Source organism: Paroedura picta, chromosome 13 (assembly GCF_049243985.1).
Source record: "Paroedura picta isolate Pp20150507F chromosome 13, Ppicta_v3.0, whole genome shotgun sequence".
In the NCBI taxonomy this organism is placed as follows: domain Eukaryota; kingdom Metazoa; phylum Chordata; class Lepidosauria; order Squamata; family Gekkonidae; genus Paroedura; species Paroedura picta.
Window position 1 is genome coordinate 36,135,651 of NC_135381.1, and position 17,106 is coordinate 36,152,756.

At 48.2% G+C, this 17,106-nt stretch overlaps 1 protein-coding gene across 15 annotated transcripts in view; it reads right to left on the reverse strand.

The window, feature by feature from the left end:
- Positions 1-17,106, reverse strand: part of ZNF185 (zinc finger protein 185 with LIM domain) — an 87,600-nt gene that overhangs the window by 31,896 nt on the left and 38,598 nt on the right. For 7 of the 15 annotated variants that reach the window (XR_013226375.1, XM_077308953.1, XM_077308947.1 and 4 more), the window contains exons 9-16: positions 15,638-15,715; positions 12,779-12,862; positions 11,074-11,112; positions 8,582-8,665; positions 6,172-6,240; positions 3,899-3,985; positions 3,280-3,363; positions 2,783-2,854 (exon numbers count right to left, since the gene is read on the reverse strand). Coding sequence is in view for 14 of the 15 variants with exons in the window: in XM_077308953.1 (XP_077165068.1) it covers positions 2,783-2,854; positions 3,280-3,363; positions 3,899-3,985; positions 6,172-6,240; positions 8,582-8,665; positions 11,074-11,112; positions 12,779-12,862; positions 15,638-15,715 (597 nt within the window). In the remaining variant the exon portion in view is untranslated. The remainder of the gene's footprint in view (positions 1-2,782; positions 2,855-3,279; positions 3,364-3,898; positions 3,986-6,171; positions 6,241-8,581; positions 8,666-11,073; positions 11,113-12,778; positions 12,863-15,637; positions 15,716-17,106) is intronic. The other 8 variants (XM_077308955.1, XM_077308952.1, XM_077308951.1 and 5 more) reach the window with 5 other exon arrangements.

A 17,106-nucleotide genomic window follows, 5' to 3' on the forward strand; every position in this document is an offset into this window, starting at 1 on the left:
AATGTCTCTCCCCCCCCCCCCCTCCAGGCAGAACTGCTCCTTTGGGTTCCTTCAATCAAAACTAGTCTAAGGGGGAAGAAGAAATTGTAGCTTAATTATTTTGTAAAGCCCTGGAAGCCAGCTTTTGCAGGCGGAGGGACACCAGAAATGCTCCTGTTGAGGTCTGCAAGTCCTTCCCAAGTCCTGTGCAGAGCTGGCAGGCAGCTGGGGTGGAGGGAGATCCATTCAGGTTTGCAAGGAGTTGGGAAATTCTTCCTAGTTCCTTGGCAGCTAGCTCCAAATAAAAGCAGTCTTTCTTTACAATGTGGGATCGTTGTAATGCAATAAGAGCTGCACAGAGAATTGAAGATGGGAGCATTTGGACACTTGTCCCATTGGAGGTAGAGGGAGGAAGGGGGGAAGGATTTTTTATTGCCTGCTTGGGTTTCTGTGCCTGCTAATGCATCCTGCCCGTTATGGGTGAAAAGGGAGGGAGGGATGTTCCTTTTTTATTGTGTTAGTACACAACGGCATTATTAGGCATGCTCAGCTTTAAAAAATGGAGGGGAGGCAAGGCTGAAGATGGTGCCAGGCACCCCTTCCTCTGTAGTAAATGTGAAACGCATGATGCAAAATCAATCCTCGCTATTGCGTTCGGAGACAACGTATGTGGAAAGTGAGGCCGTCTTTAAGATGTTCCTGGACTCCTTTATTTTGGCACTACAAACCAAGGCCAAAACAACGAGATCCAGGGCATTAAAAACATATTGTGCAGTTTGGCGCTTTGCCTACGGGGTCCAAAACAAGGAGTCCAGTATCAACTTAATAACGAACAAATTGTTTTCCAGCATAAGCTTTCATGAGCTTTCTGCATCTAATGAAGAGTGCTTTGACTCACAAAATTTCATGCTGGAATAAATTTACTAGTCCTTCCAGGTGGCTCCGGCTGTATATGTGAGAGAATCTCCTCTGTAGTGCTGTTGCTTGCAGCCAACTCCCTGCTCCCTCCTGTGCGTCTCTCTTCCAAAATGCTGGTTCTTCAGACATGACCATGCAACTATCCCTTTCCCATAGCTGGCAGCTCCATGGCTTTCGGAAGCTCTGGAGGGTCCTTGAAAAGGAGAGCTACTAGAAAACCATCACTGAACGACCACTGAGAATATACCCAGCAGGTCTTAAAGGATGTTTTCTTCCTATTAGGTGTAAAATTAGGCCAAACCCACTCACAGTAATCAGACAGCAAAGCCAAATTGATTTAGGTAAAGGTAAAGGTATCCTCTGTGCAAGCACCGAGTCATGTCTGACCCTTGGGGTGACGCCCTCTAGCGTTTTCTTGGCAGACTCAATACGGGGTGGTTTGCCAGTGCCTTCCCCAGTCATTACTGTTTACCCCCCAGCAAGCTGGGTACTCATTTTACCCACCTCGGAAGGATGGAAGGCTGAGTCAACCTTGAGCCGGCTGCTGGGATCGAACTCCCAGCCTCATGGGCAAAGCTTTCAGACGACTGCCTTACCACTCTGCGCCACAAGAGGCTCTTCAAATTGATTTAGGAGGATTAAAGAAGTTTAAAAAGAGACAGATTTGGAAAATGGTTGCTCAGCTTTCTTGAAGAGCAGCAGTGTGCAGATGAACAGGAAGCCAGGGGTAGTCAACAACATCAAAGGGGTAGTCAAACATCAAGCCTGCTGGCCCCATTCCCATCTTCCATTCACCGACTGACTCCTCAAAGAAGCTGCATGCAGCATGCACAGTTCTCCCCACTTTACTGTTACAACAACCCTGTGGGGTAGTGTCAGGCCCCCATCGGACTCTGAGGAAGAAGCAGAGCAGTGAGTTCTGCTGGGATTAGTGCCAGAACCACAGGCACCACCAGCAGACTCGGAACTGGCCCAAGAGCCCAGCTCAGAATCTGAACCAGGTATGGCCACTCAGCTTCTGGGCTGGAGACCAGCTGATTCCCCACTTCCCAAGCCCAAAGGTATGGCAAGCAATGCTTGGTTTTACTGGAGAGACACTTAGCAGCTCAACACAGAATTAATCTTTACTAGCGTTTGCAGAGCCTTGACTAATTAGGCAGCTGTTTGTGTTTAGCTGAGGGTCAAGCTTAAAACTGGGATGGAGGCACAAGCTCTCTGAGGGTTTTCAGTAATGGGGCACATCACTTATGGCTGAGCGTGCTCTTTCTGTCCTTGATCAGATTCTGTGTTCTCTACTGACCTTTGGCCAGTGACCTGGATTATGGACTGTCTGGAAACTCGACAGGTCGGTTGGGCTGAGAGTGTAATGCAGGGGTAGTCAAACTGCGGCCCTCCAGATGTCCATGGACTACAATTCCCAGGAGCCCCCTGCCAGCATTCGCTGGCAGGGGCTCCTGGGAATTGTAGTCCATGGACATCTGGAGGGCCGCAGTTTGACTACCCCTGGTGTAATGATTGGCTGAAGGTCGCCCAGAAGAGTGAAGATTCAAATCTGGGTCTCTCAGAGCCTAGTCCAGGACCTTAACCACTACACCACACTGGCTCTTTGTACCTGTGTGCTTATCTTTTCAGGTGATGCATGTTATATCGTGAAACACTGAAGCATATGGAGGTCAGGAATGCAGCCAGCAGATGCCATGCTACGCCACCTCCACAGCAACTGAATAGCCCCCAAGGTTGACCAGTTCATGTCCTAAAAGCGCTCACACGCTAGCATTCAGCGCAGAAGAGAGGATGCTGTTTTATTCCCTGCTGGCCTGGCCGTGCAGAAAGTGGGGCAAAGTCCGCTGCAGTTAATGTGGCACATCACTTTAGAGAGTATTACCTGTCCTCAGAAAAAAGGGAATCTCGAATTTCAGAGCCTGATGGGGCCTGGAATTTCCCCTTGTTCTTTTCACTGTGGAAATGCAAGCAGAAGTTACGAATTGGGACCCTTTTTGTATGTAACCCGCCATGAGTCTACGAAAAGTGGTGGGAGAGAGATTGATTGATTGATTGATTGATTGATTGATTGATTGAATGAATGAATGAATGAATGAATGAATGAATGATCATGACTTGGAAGGAAACCATATCCCAGCAGGACTCTGTCACAGGGCCAGGGCAAGGATTTTTTTTCTCCAGGCAGCTGGCAACCTTAGGATCTCATGTGAGGGATGCTGGAGGAAAGCTTTTTTTCAGCTTGACCTCCAGAAGAGCCACTGCCAGTCTGAAAACACCCCACTGAGCTAGATGGGACGTGGAGTGGCATGACTACATGTGTATCCATTGACTGTGAACAAGAAAGGGTATTCAAGTAAACTACTTTTACACCGATTTTACCTCTTCTTTGGAGAAGAAGGAGGGCCCTTTGAAGGAGACGAATCCCGAGAAGTCTGATTGCGTTTCTCTTGACCTTGCTTGTTACTGGGGAAGAAAGCAAAATCAGAACATGACTTTTGGGTGCAACATATATAATATGAATAAAGGGCCAACTCTGTATTTGGAAGAAACCCTATAAAAGCTTCCTGTGGGCAAAACAGAAGCCATTCACAGAAAGGTTGCTGCCATCCTTGCAGGGCTGCATTGGGCTTTTAAAACTGCTTGGATTCAGATAAACAAAAGCCTTCTACTCCCCACGAGACACAGTAAAGGGAAATCTTCTTTAATTTCAGTGATATTAAGTGAGTCAGAGAGTAAGTTTTCCTGATGCCCACCCTTGATAAGGCTTTACTCTCACTTCTGCAGCCAGACCTGACAGGGGCAGTAGGTTTCAAGGACAATCCTTCCTTCTCACTGTCAGAAATGCAGCAAAAAATGACATTAAATTATTAGCCTCATATAACTTCATTTTATTTCCACAGCGTATAACAGTTTTGGAATGTTGGTTTTGCTTGGGACAGAATCGGGGGCTGCAGAAGAAGAGAGGGGCACAGTGGGATCGAGGACTTATGCACACTACCTGTTCTCCAGAGATGTGAAGTGACTGAATGCTGATGAGTATCCAGAAGAATGCCTGGAGGTGTGGTTCCTGCTTCCCGTGTCAATGCTGAGGAAGGGAGACATGGAATGAAGAGGGTTTCCAGTAAAGTGGCACAAGGTGGAATGATCTCAGATCTTCAGAGGTTCTCTTTTTTATTTTCAAAGCCAGATTGCCTCCTCCCAGATTTCCCTCACCTCCCCCAACAAATGGATTTGGCATGAATTATTACTTGGGCTGGTCTGCAAAACTGGTATACATGTTTTCAAAATACATTGACCATTTGTATAGCGCTTTATAGTATTCAAAGTGCTTTGTATAGAAGAAGAAGAAGAAGAAGAAGAAGAAGAAGAAGAAGAAGAAGAAGAAGAAGAAGAAGAAGAAGAGTTGGTTCTTATATGCCGCTTTTCCCTACCCGAAGGAGTCTCAAAGTGGCTTAAATTTGCCTTCCCATTCCTCTCCCCACAACAGACACCCTGCGGGGTGGGTGAGGCTGAGAGAACCCTGATGTTACTGCTCGGTCAGAACAGTTTTATCAATGCTGTGGTGAGCCCAAGGTTACCCAGCTGGTTGCATGTGGGGGAGCGGGGAATCGAATATATATAGTCATCCTTTCAACAGACCTGCAGGGGATCTCAGCATGACTGTTCTCATGTTTCAAATGCAGAGTTCAGATTAAGTAAGAGCAGCTTGCCTAACCCTGGATCCTGACATAAATGGGATCAGAACTGGAAATTCCCTGAGGATTAGTTTAGTTCCTCAGAATGCATAAAGCTGCAGTCACACATACTTCATATGGCACAGGAAGGCTGGCATGCAAATGAACTTTTTGCAGGGGGCACCAATTGTCCCTTCCCTTTCCTCTCCCCACCACAGACACCCTGTGAGGCGGGTGAGGCTGAAAGAGCCCTGATTATACTTCTCAGTCAGAACAGCTCTATCAGGAGTCTCAAAGCGGCTTCCAATCGCCTTCCCTTCCTCTCCCCACCACAGACACCCTGTGAGGTGGGAAAGGCTGAGAGAGCCCTGGTATTACTGCTCGGTCAGAACAGTTTTATCAGTGCTGTGTTGAGCTCAAGGTCACCCAGCTAGCTGCATGTGGAGGAGAAAAGGGGAATCAAACCCGACTCGCCAAATTAGAAGAGGATTTGGTTCTTATATGCTGCTTTTCTCTACCCAAAGAAGGCTCAAAGCGGCTTACAATCACCTTCCCTTCCCACAACAGACACCCTGTGAGGAAGGTGAGGCTGAGGGAGCCCTGCTACTACTGCTCGGTCAGAACAGCTGTCAGTGCTTTAGCAAGCCCAAGGTCACCCAACTTGCTGCCTATGGAGGAGGAACAGGGAATCAAACCCGGCTCACCAGACTAGAAGTTGGTACTCCTAACCGCTACACCACGCTGGCTCTTGGAGTGATGGAGGCTTTAGGAGGGATGAAGACATTGCATCATTGCTGAGCTTATCCAATGCTGAAGGTAGCAGCCAAGCTAACTCCAAATGAGAGGCCCCATCTTCCCAGTTACCAGCCAACTTCCCTGAGACCCCCTTCACCATATCTGGACCATGCTCCATTTGTTGCTTCCTGAGTTGGCTATGTTTTTGCTGATATTTCTCTCTCTTTTTTTAAAACCTTTTTAATGCAAAGCACTTTGAGAACATTTGTGTTGGAGAAGCAGCCTCTGAATTCTTGCAAACAAATACAAAACTAAATAAACCGCAGAAGATTGCCTTCTTTTCACAATCAGGGGATGCCAGCCTCCAGGTGGGACCTGGGGATCCCCTGGAATTACAGCTCATCTCCAGACCTCAGAGACCAGTTCCTTTGGAGAAAATGGCTGTTTTGGAGGGTGGACTCTGTGGCATTGGATCCCACTGAGGTCCCTGCCCTACCCAGATGCCATCTCCCAATCTCCAGGAATTTCGCATCCTGGATATGCTAATCCTCCTCACCCTATAGCCAGGGGGACCTGGCAATCCTATTCCACATGCCAGAACCTTAGAATCAGGTAAGCTACTAAATCTATTTTCCTATATGTACTCCCTATCCCTCCATATGTCATTGTAAACAGGCTCATAAATATCACTGGACAAATAACCAACACAAGTTTTGATTCTCTGGTGTAGCTTAAGAATTTGAAATAACTGCAGATAGGCATCTCTGGCACATTTTGTTCCCTTGTAGACGCTATTTTGGATCTCATGAGTTACTGTAATGTGGAATGGAAAAAAGAAAAAGGAAAGATGGACAGTCCTGACCTAGTGGTAGAAGCAGCATTTGACACCCTCTGGTCACTCCACAGGCTCCTCCTTTCTCCAGTGGTGCTGCTAGTAACAAAAAAGGGATAGGAAGTTAGTCTGCAGCATCAGTGGAAACTGAGAGGGGACATCATTGCTCTCTTGAAATACTTGAAAGGTTGTCACTTAGAGGAGAGCAGGGAGCGGTTCCTGTAGGCAGCAGAGGACAGGATCCGCAGGAATGGCTTTAAACCATGTGTGGAATGGTACTGGCTAGATAGCAGGAAAAAAAGATTTCACAGTTCAAGTAGTTCAGCAGTGGAACTGGCTCCTGAGGAAGTGGTGAATTCCCCCACTGGTGGTTTTTAAGCAGTGGCTGGAAAGATACTTATCCTGCATTGAGCAGGGGGTTGGACTGGATGGCCTGCATGGCCCCTTCCAACTCTATGATTTCTATCCTCTGCAGAGGTAGGAAACTCATCATAGCCATTTGCAGGATACCTTTGGTACAATTCTTCCTTAATGTCAGGGCTTCAAGGTCAAAGTCCATCTCACAGCCTGGAGTTGTAGCAGAACTGTGCATGAACTCCAGATCTGCCAATAATTTAGAAATCATATTTGACGTTTTTGACACTTTGGAGGACAGCAGTCAAATGGCACACTCATAAGAGAATGCTAAAAACCAGCAACAACAAAAAAATAACAACATTGCTGTCTGCTGACAAACGGATTAACTTTCTTTTTTCCTTTGCTGATTTCATGCTATGTCGGATTTTACTGGCAAAATCCTTCTGTGTTTGATACTATTAAAACTGTGTTTTTATGCTGTTCCATTTAGGTATTACAATAAAATCAGAGTCTAGTAGCACCTTTAAGACCAAGAAAGATTTATTCAAGGCGTGAGCTTGTGAGTGCAAGCCTCAGACTATGAACTGACCATCATTCCCACTGTCATGATGGTCAGTTCATAGTCTGACCAAGAGTGCTTGCACTCGAAAGCTCCCGCCCTGAATAAATCTTTGTTGGTTTTAAAGGTGCTACTGGACTCTGATTCTATTGTGCTACTTCAGACCAACACGGTGACCCATTTGAATCTATCCATTTCGGTGTTGCAAACCATCCTGGGGACCACATGCTGAGAGGCAGCCCATAAACATATGAAATAAATAATCCCATTACCCAATTATTTTTTAAAATTGTACTAGGTTGAGTACTTTCCCTCTTTGGTACAGGAGCATGCGCATCCACCATGAAAAGGTGAGTAATGTCGAGGAAAAAGACAAGACAGCTTGGCACTCATACAAGCCTCCTGCATGCCAGCAAGCTGAGCCTTCCAAGAGCTCCCTTATACTGTATCCCACAGGGACGGACCTTTAGTAAAAGGGTGGATTAGACAGTTCGTCAATGGCGATTAGCCCCAATAGCTAAAAGTGAATCTCCATGTTCAGAAGTAGGAATAAAGCGGGGGCGGGGGGCAACAGGAGAGGACTATTGCCTTCATGCAGGGCTTATGGTAACTGTTCATGGTGGGAGACTAGATGGACCCTTAGTCTCTTCCTGTTCTTATCTATGCCCCGCAGAGCTAGTCCCCATGAGACCAGTGCTATAGTTATCCTCTCTTTGGTATTAACCATATACTATGATATGTTGCTGAGAGCCAGTTTGGTGTAGTGGTTAGGAGTGCAGACTTCTAATCTGGCATGCCAGGTTCGATTCTGCACTCCCCCACATGCAGCCAGCTGGGTGACCTTGGGCTCACCACGGCACTGATAAAGCTGTTCTGACCAAGCAGTGATATCAGGGCTCTCTCAGCCTCACCCACCCCACAGGGTGTCTGTTGTGGGGAGAGGAATGGGAAGGCGACTGTAAGCCGCTTTGAGCCTCCTTCGGGTAGGGAAAAGTGGCATATAAGAACCAACTCTTCTTCTTCTTCTTCTTCTTCTTCTTCTTCTTCTTCTTCTTCTTCTTCTTCTTCTTTTCTTCTTCTTCTTCTTCTTCTCCTTCTCCTTCTTCTTCTTCTGTTGAAATGGGACCCGTGCACTGCAGGCTCCCACTTTCTCTTTGGAAAGAACAGGGAGCCAGAGCCAGCTGGCAGACACTAATCTGGAGAGCCAAGTTTGATTCCCCCACGACTCCTCCACATGCAGCCAGCTGGGTGACCTTGGGCCAGTTGCAGTTCTCTCAGAGTCTCACCCACTTCACAGGGTGCCTGTTGTGGGTCAGTGAATGTAAAGGTGAATGATTGTGAGGAAAGGTAAGCAACTGTGAGTCACTCTGAGACTCCTTCATGTACTCAAACATCGGGTACACCCCCCCCCCCCAGCATTTCTTCTCCTCATCTCAGGGCTGCCATCTTTAAGTAGTGCGGCCACATGCAAAGCCTGACTTACAAGTCACACCTACATGTCTAATGTCTACAGAGGAATGTTACCTTTTCCCACGGCTGTTGATCCATGATGAAGCTGGCACTGTCTGACTTCTGGAGCGGGGCCCAGTATCATCTTCGATCTCAACCCTTAAAAAAAAAAACCAAAAATGTCCATTTATGGATAGCCTTATTTCCCAGCCTCATTTCTTTTTCATGGTATGAGATACACTGCATCTGTGGCAGATAGTTCTGTGCCTCCTCTTGGGGAGGTAAGCTCCAGGTGAGGCCTTATATTCTGCCAGAATTATAGTTGGGCTGCTGACTACAGGAGCAATACTAACCAATGGACAAGGGGGCAGCTGCTTCAGGTCCTATGCTTAGGGGACCCTCGCCAAGCCCCTCAAAAGAAGGGAGGGGAAAAAAGAAGAGCAAGATCCTGCTGCCACCTGTACCTGCCTCTTCAGGGATCACACAGCTGGCTTCTAGTGCCAGCTGTAGTTCCTGCCTCCCTTACAGATACCACTCCCTTGACCCTGGTGGGGGCAGACACCAAGATGTGGGCAAAGATTCTGGAGTCCCAGGCTAGATTTTTGCTCAAGGCCTCAGAATCCCTTAGACCAGGGGTAGTCAACCTGTGGTCCTCCAGATATTCATGGACTACACTTCCCATGAGCGTTTGCTGGCAGGGGCTCCTGGGAATTGTAGTCCATGAACATCTGGAGGACCACAGGTTGACTACCCCTGCCTTAGACCACCCCTACCAAGCTACAGAGATCAATTTCCCTAGATGAAATAGCACCTGGGGAGGGTAAACTCCATGATGTCACATCCCCACTGAGCTCCTGCCCTTCCCCAAACTCTGATCTTCCCATGCGCTCACCCACATATCTCCTGGAGTTTCCCAAACGAAAGTTGGCAATCTACTCCATCTATCCCCTTTCAGCAAAATCTGGTGCTCATTCTAGGCACAGGATCCATTCTGAGGAATTTCACTTTATTTGTTGGAGTGAGGAAATCATGCTAAATTGGAGTGGGGGGCTGCTTCACTTTGTATCCAGGTGTTTCCTCCTTGAATGGGGTCGCTCTATTTATCTTAACCTGGGAGCTGCCCGCTGACCCCCTCCTCTTTCTATTTGCCCTCTCTCTCTCTCCACCTATCTTTTCACTGAGTCATACATCTCTACAGGTCACTCCTGTAGGGTTGATGCCCTCACGTCCCCACATATGTGATGCCCAGACAAGTTGACCATTTGTGATGGGGAAAGGACTCTTTAGATTAGGACTCTTTCTCTCCTTTTGACTGCAGCCTGGATGTGAACTGGGTCTACTTTTGCAATATACCCTATATACTCGTGTATAAGCCTAGTTTTTCAGCACCTTTTTTCACACTGAAAAAGCCCTCCTCGGCTTAACTGAACTAAAAGCCTGTTCCAGCCTGCCAATCGTTGAATTGCTTTTTGCAAATGTGTACTGCAAGCCGAGCTTGCTCTGGCAGCTTGTAGGACATCAATGGTTTGACTGAGGGAATCTGATCTTTTTTTCCTTTTGCCTTCAATGGATGGGAGAACCTGTGATGATGGAGCATTTCCCACCCTCGGCTTATATGCGAGTCAATATGTTTGCCCAGATTTTGTGGTAAAATTAGGTGCCTCAGTTTATATGCGGGTCGGCTTATATACGAGTATAGAGGGTACTTCTTGGGATATTTATTTACTGCCCTCAGTATCATGTTTTTATGACTAGGCAAAGCTCTGCTTTATTAACCAAATATCCCAATATAATTATGGCTCAACCTCGTGAAACAGGCTGTCTCTTCCCCCCTTCCTCCATACAAATGCCTGTTCAACCATCGTGTCTTTCAGCCACGGAACTCTAGGGATTATAGTCTTCTGTAAGGCTAAGAAATGAAAGAAGTATCTGATCTAAACATCCTCATGAGAGCAAACTTTGACTCCAGTGGCACCTTTAAGATCAACTGGGTTTCATTCAAGATTTAAACTTTCTGTGCATGCACACTTCATCAGGTACAAATCTGACGAAATGCGCAGAAAAGCTTATATATCTTGAATAAAACGTTGTTGGTCATAAAGGTGCCACTGGAGTCAAACTTTGTTCTGCGGCTGCAGACCAACAGAAGAATCTGAGGCTACATTTCCCAGAGTTTTTGACATGTGTGTCGTAACGTTTCCGGAACCTTTTTCAAATCTAAATGTACGCAGTGCACACTTGTCCAGGGTCCTGCAGCCTCCTAGAGGCAGCCTCCTAGAGACACACTGGGAACTTCACTGCTTCAGCTCCCATACAGGAGCACAAATCAGGGGCAGATGAGGTGCACCAGGCCAAATGCTCCCCCATGTGTGTGCAGGAAGAGGTGGGGCAATTTGCTACGACTAAAACTCCAGCCTGCAGCCTGGCACGAAACCTCCAGTGTGTAAACGGTCAAAGTCTGCCTTTCTTTCATCCTTTCATTGATGCCGATTTGGAAAGAGCAGAGAATATCCATCCTCGCCCTGGGTGCGCGACAGGAGGGGCACTAGGACCATGGCCTCACTCACCTCTTGGCCATGAAAGATGGTGCTTCTCGAGCTGCACTTCTGCAAAGTACGAGTACGAAATTGTGTGAAGTGACATAAACAGGACAAGTTTATATCAGAATATCCTTTCAAAGATTCACACTTCCTAGGGAGGCCTTGGCATTCAGATGACCGAGACATGGAAGAGCCTTGATCAGATATTCCAAAGTGCTGGGTTTTACTTAATATCGTCTCTAGTGATGCCCAGGCTGGAATCAGCCATCGTCAGGCCCAAACTGGACCAGGTGCTGGAACACTGGGAAAGCTGTACCGCAGGGGTAGTCAACCTGTGGTCCTCCAGATGTTCATGGACTACAATTCCCATGAGCCCCTGCCAGCGTTTGCTGGCAGGGGCTCATGGGAATTGTAGTCCATGAACATCTGGAGGACCACAGGTTGACTACCCCTGCTGTACCGTAAAGGAGCAGGTGGAATTTAGAAAAGAAAAAAACAACAACAACCCAGCACCACCTTCTAGAATTGGCCAGTCAAGTGAAAACAGAACCACAAACAAAGCACAGCCTCCTCTGTTCCCAGGTTCTAGGGATGCCAGCCTCCAGGTGTGACTGGGTTCCTCTGGAATCACAACTCATCTGCAGACTACAGAGATCATTTCCTCTGGAGAAAAATGGAAGCTTTGGAGGGAGGGTGGTTTGGCATCATACCCCATCGAGATCCCTGTCTGGGTGGGGGACTGAGGGGGTAGGATGTCAAATCCAGGCTGGGAAGCTCCTGGAAATTTGGGAGCTTGGAGAGGATAGAGACCTCAATGGAATATGAGGTCATAGAGTTTACCCTCCAAAGCACATCTGTTTATCTCCAGAGGGACTGATCTCTGTAGTCGGGAGATGAGATGTAATTCTGGAGGATCCCCAGGTCCCACCTGGAGGCTGGCATCCCGACTGGAGTTTTCCCAGGATTTCAAGAGGTCCCCAGACAACAGAGTTTAGATCCTATGGAGAAAGTGACAGCTTCAGACTGTGGGTTCTGTGGCATCACATCCTTGCTGAGCTCTCTCCCCAGACTCCATTCCTAAACCACCAGTAATATAGTGACCTGGAGTTGGCAACCCTTTGCAACATGCCTTTTATACCTGGGCCTCTTTTGCACGATGGAAAAGCTGATGAAAACTCACTAAAAACATCGTGGTTTTTCTGATCTCTGCACAGGAGAGTGAATTTACTCCACAAAACTGATTTTGCTCTGCATGGTCAACCGTGTCTTTTTGCTTACAGTGTCTCTAAAAGCCGATTTATTTCTGCTTGTCTCCGGCGCTCTATTAGTCATGCAGAGCTTCCTTGGTTATGCAGATTAGTGATTGCATTAGAGAACAAAGCATGTCACTGAGTTACTAATACGAGTCTAGCAAATGGAGTTGGCAAAACTACAGGGGGCAGGGCTATGAATTGCAGAAAGCATTGCAGCGTAGTTTTTCAATGCAGAACAATGATTGTAGTATAATAAAGCGGTCGAAACTGGTTGTTTTTTATTTGACTCAGTGCAAAATACCTCCTGGACAGGATTAGAGGGAAAGAGGAAGCCCTAACTCAGGATCAAAACAGAAGGCTACTTAATCCCCGCTATATTCAGCACAACAGCTGCCACGGCTGGTTTTCAATTGGATTAGGCCTTCAAGCTGCAGCTCTTATTGTTCTTGGCTTTGCTTCTTTCCACCTCTCAAACTTACCCGTTGCTTTTCTTTGCAGCTGAAAGGACGTAGGAACGTTCCTTGTGGGCTGTTTGCCTGAGCACGCTGCTGGCAGCCTCAGTCCTGCGAGGGAAGGGGAAAGGGAGGTTATAGAAAGGAAATTTGGCCTCTGGCTTCCAACACCAGAGCACCAGCTAGGCCAAACTAGCTGAGGCAGGAAGCTGTATTGCTTTATTCATACGTCGGCCTTCCCTATTTGGGTTGGGTATATTAGCTCAATGTTGGAATGTCTCCATTTTGCAAGTAAGAAGAAATGCTAAAAATGAGAGGAGCTGCCCGTTGATCATGGCTGATTCTGCGTCACTGTGTACAACCCTAGTGCCACCCAGCTGGCTGCATGTGGAGGAGCAGGGAATCAAACCCTGCTCTCCAGATTAGAAGCTGTGACTCTTAACCACTATACCACTCGCCATGAGGGACCTGGCAATCCTAACGGGTGTAGACTCAGTCCCCATGATCAGGAACCTTCAAAAAGCAGTGTTCCTGGGGACAGATTTCCAAGCATGTGTAGTTTGCACGTATGTGGGGAACTGTGCACAGGGGGAGAGAATGCCCTGGGAAGAAGACTGGCTCATTCAGCTTCCCTCCCTCATAGGCCCATTGATCCCGTACCCTCCTAGGTCTCACATACACACATACCCCTAAGGTGATAAGGTAGGTAACAAAGGAAGTTAAGTTCCACTCACCCCACACCCTTTCACTGTACAAATCAGGCTCCACTTAATATATGAATGGGGCAGACACGTAATCAAAAAATTATAGGCCCCAACCCTGCCTCGTTCACCCCTTCAACTATGTGCATGAACTGTATATTTTCACTGTTTGTGTGAAGGTTCACAGTTATTTTATTATTATTATTCAGGGGTAGTCAAACTGCGGCCCTCCAGATGTCCATGGACTACAATTCCCATGAGCCACTGCCAGCGAACGCTGGCAGGGGCTCATAGGAATTGTAGTCCATGGACATCTGGAGGGCTGCAGTTTGACTACCCCTGTTATTATTTATTGTTAAACTGTTATGCCACTGCTCTTAGGCTGGTCAGCTTGGTTGCCAACTTCCAGGGAGTGCCTGGAGAGCTCCTTCTATTACAATTTCTCTCCAGATGACAGAGATCAATTCCCCTGGAGAAAATGGCTGCTTTGGAGGGTGTACTCTATGGCATGGGGCCTTGCTGATGTCCTTGCCCTCCCCAGGCTCCACCCCCAAATCTCCAGGTATTTCTTCACCCAGAGCTGGCAACCTTAGTTCATGAGCCTCAGGGGAAGGCGGTATATAAATGTAATAAATAAACAAATAAAATGTAGCTGGGCTGCAGTCCTTATCCTCACCACTTAGACTTCTAAATGGGGGAAATGACATTAACATGATGGGACATTTCATCCCACGAGCCCCCACCCACACTTTGGATTGGTACAGCCCAGATCTGGGATTCAGAACTGTAGAAGCATTGTGTTCATGATACTTTCTACCCCACCCTGGTTGCCTTAAAGCATCAATGTGGAAAGAGCATGGGGGGAAGAGCAACTTTCAACCATCTGTACACCGCCCGTGGCGCCGCGGGCGCCATCTGTACACCGCCCGTGGCGCCGCGGGCGCCACGGACTAAATAAAACAGTAAGGGGTTCTGGGGCGGGATGTGTCCGGGATGAGGAAGGGTCCGGATTGGACCCTTCCTCATGACAGACAACCGGAGGGACCAAACGGCAGGCGCGAAGCGCCTGCCGATTGGTCCCTCCGATTCCCAGCCCCAGCAACTGCGAGCCGCGCTCAGCGCGGCTCGCAGTTGCTCCCGGCCTGACGTGGTGAGAGGCGCGAAGCGTCTCTCACCGCGTCAGGCCGGCCCCAAGGAAGCCCCCGCCGCAAACACAACACAAGACTCCAGCCGCCGAGAAGCTGCAGAAAAAAAAAAAACACCCCCGGAGGAGCCTTTCGCCGCTAGCGCGACGAGAGGCAGCAGAAAAAAAAACCCCTGTCGGAGCTCCAAGCCGCCGCGCCGACGAGAGGCAGCAGAAAAAAAAAAAACACCCCCGGAGGAGCCTTTCGCCGCTAGCGCGACGAGAGGCAGCAGAAAAAAAAAAAAAACCCCTGTAGGAGCTCCAAGCCGCCGCGCCGACGAGAGGCAGCAGAAAAAAAAAACCCTGCAGGAGCCTTTCACAGCTCCAAGCAGCAGAAAAAAAACCCCGGAAGGAGCCTTTCACAGCTCCAAGCAGCAGAAAAAAAAACCCTGTAGGAGCCTTTCGCAGATCCAAGCAGCAGAAAACAAAACCCTGAAGGAGCCTTTCCCAGCTCCAAGCAGCAGGAAAAAAAACCCCTGTAGGAGCTCCAAGCCGGCACGCCCACGAGAGCTAGCAGAAAAAAAAAACCCTGCAGGAGCCTTTCACAGATCCAAGCAGCAGAACAAAAAACCCTGTAGGAGCCTTTCGCAGATCCAAGCAGCAGAAAACAAAACCCTGAAGGAGCCTTTCCCAGCTCCAAGCAGCAGCTCCCTGTAGGAGCTCCAAGCCGGCACGCCCACGAGAGCTAGCAGAAAAAAAAAACCCTGCAGGAGCCTTTCACAGATCCAAGCAGCAGAAAAAAAACCCCGGAAGGAGCCTTTCGCAGATCCAAGCAGCAGAAAACAAAACCCTGTAGGAGCCTTTCCCAGCTCCAAGCAGCAGAAAACAAAAAAACCCTGTCGGAGCCTTTCACAGCTCCACGCAGCAGAAAAAAAAACACCTCCTGGTGTCCCCTGGGTCCTAGCGCCCATTGCATTCCTGGTTGCAATGGGCTTTCTTGCTAGTATTTGATAAAGTTAATGATTCAGACACAGCACAGGGGCAGTGACTATGACCAGATACCTTTTTTGTTGCTCAATTGGAGAAACAGGGGGATCCAAATTATTTGGCACGGTGTCCCGCTTGACATTGTAGGGAGCTCTGGAGCAAAGACAGGGAAGGAGAGGCAGATCAATTATTATTTGTTATTTGTTATTTGTTATTTGGACTTATAGCCCGCCATTCCCGCAAGGCTTGCGGCAGGTTACATATAGTAAAAAATGCATAAAACCCCTAATACAATAAAATCCTCATAAAATAACAAGCCCAATCAAGCAACCCACCTGGTCTAAGTGGCAGTGAAAAAATACAACTTGACCCAACCAAGGGGAAGGGGTAGCGACCGCCAGTGTAACCCTGGTGTGTGCGGGGGGGGGGGGTCCCGATCTACTGTCCAGGCTCCGGCTTCAACCATACTGTCCAGGCTCCGGGCTCAACTGTCCAGGTTCCGGCCTCAACCTGGCGGAAGATCTCCATCTTGCAGGCCCTGCGGAAAGCTGGTAAATCCCGCAGGGCCCTTAGCTCTTCCGGAAGCTCATTCCACCAAGTAGGGGCCAGGACCGAAAAGGCCCTTGGCCCTGGTTGAAGCCAGACCCGCCTCCCAGGGACTGGGCACGACCATCAGATTTGTGCCCGCTGAGGACCTATCAACTTGGGGGACCTATCAAGGCTAAGCATCTTATCTCTACAGTAGTCCCAAAACCAGTCAGAGGGAACAAAGCATGGCAAGGAGAGCACATTCAAGAGCTACAAGTATTAACATTGACATTTCCTGAGGAAAGCAAGATCAGGCTGAAGTTAGCAGCTGATAACCAGCTTATACATGTTCCGCTAACCCAGGGGTAGTCAAACTGTGGCCCTCCAGATGTCCATGGACTACAATTCCCAGGAGCCCCCTGCCAGCGAATGCTGGCAGGGGGCTCCTGGGAATTGTAGTCCATGGACATCTGGAGGGCCGTAGTTTCTACCCCTGATTTAGAGGGATCATGTCTCTGAGCACATAGGTCCTGTGTCACCATCACAACTGATTGCCATGCAGTCTCCAATATTGGGGAGAGTGTGTAACAGGGGTAGTCAAACTGTGGCCCTCCAGATGTCCATGGACTACAATTCCCAGGAGCCCCCTGCCAGCATTCGCTGGCAGGGGGCTCCTAGGAATTGTAGTCCATGGACATCTGGAGGGCCACAGTTTGACTACCCCTGCGCTAACCGGTCCCCCCCACTACAATTTCTCTTTCATCAACAGCAGCTCTTTCAGGCACCCAAATGGTTCTTTAACTGCCATGTGATCTCCTGAGATAGGGAATTCCAGCATCCCTGGTTCAAATCTGACCTCAGGTGAGAAGCCAACCATTGGCTGCATTCAGACAACAACTGCAGTTTGCTGTTATGACAACATGCCTTGAGAGTCCTCAACCTCTCTCACTCCAACTTTTGCTTCCTTTCAGCAAGTGAAGACTCTGGGGTTCTGGGATTTTTGAGTGAATAATAAT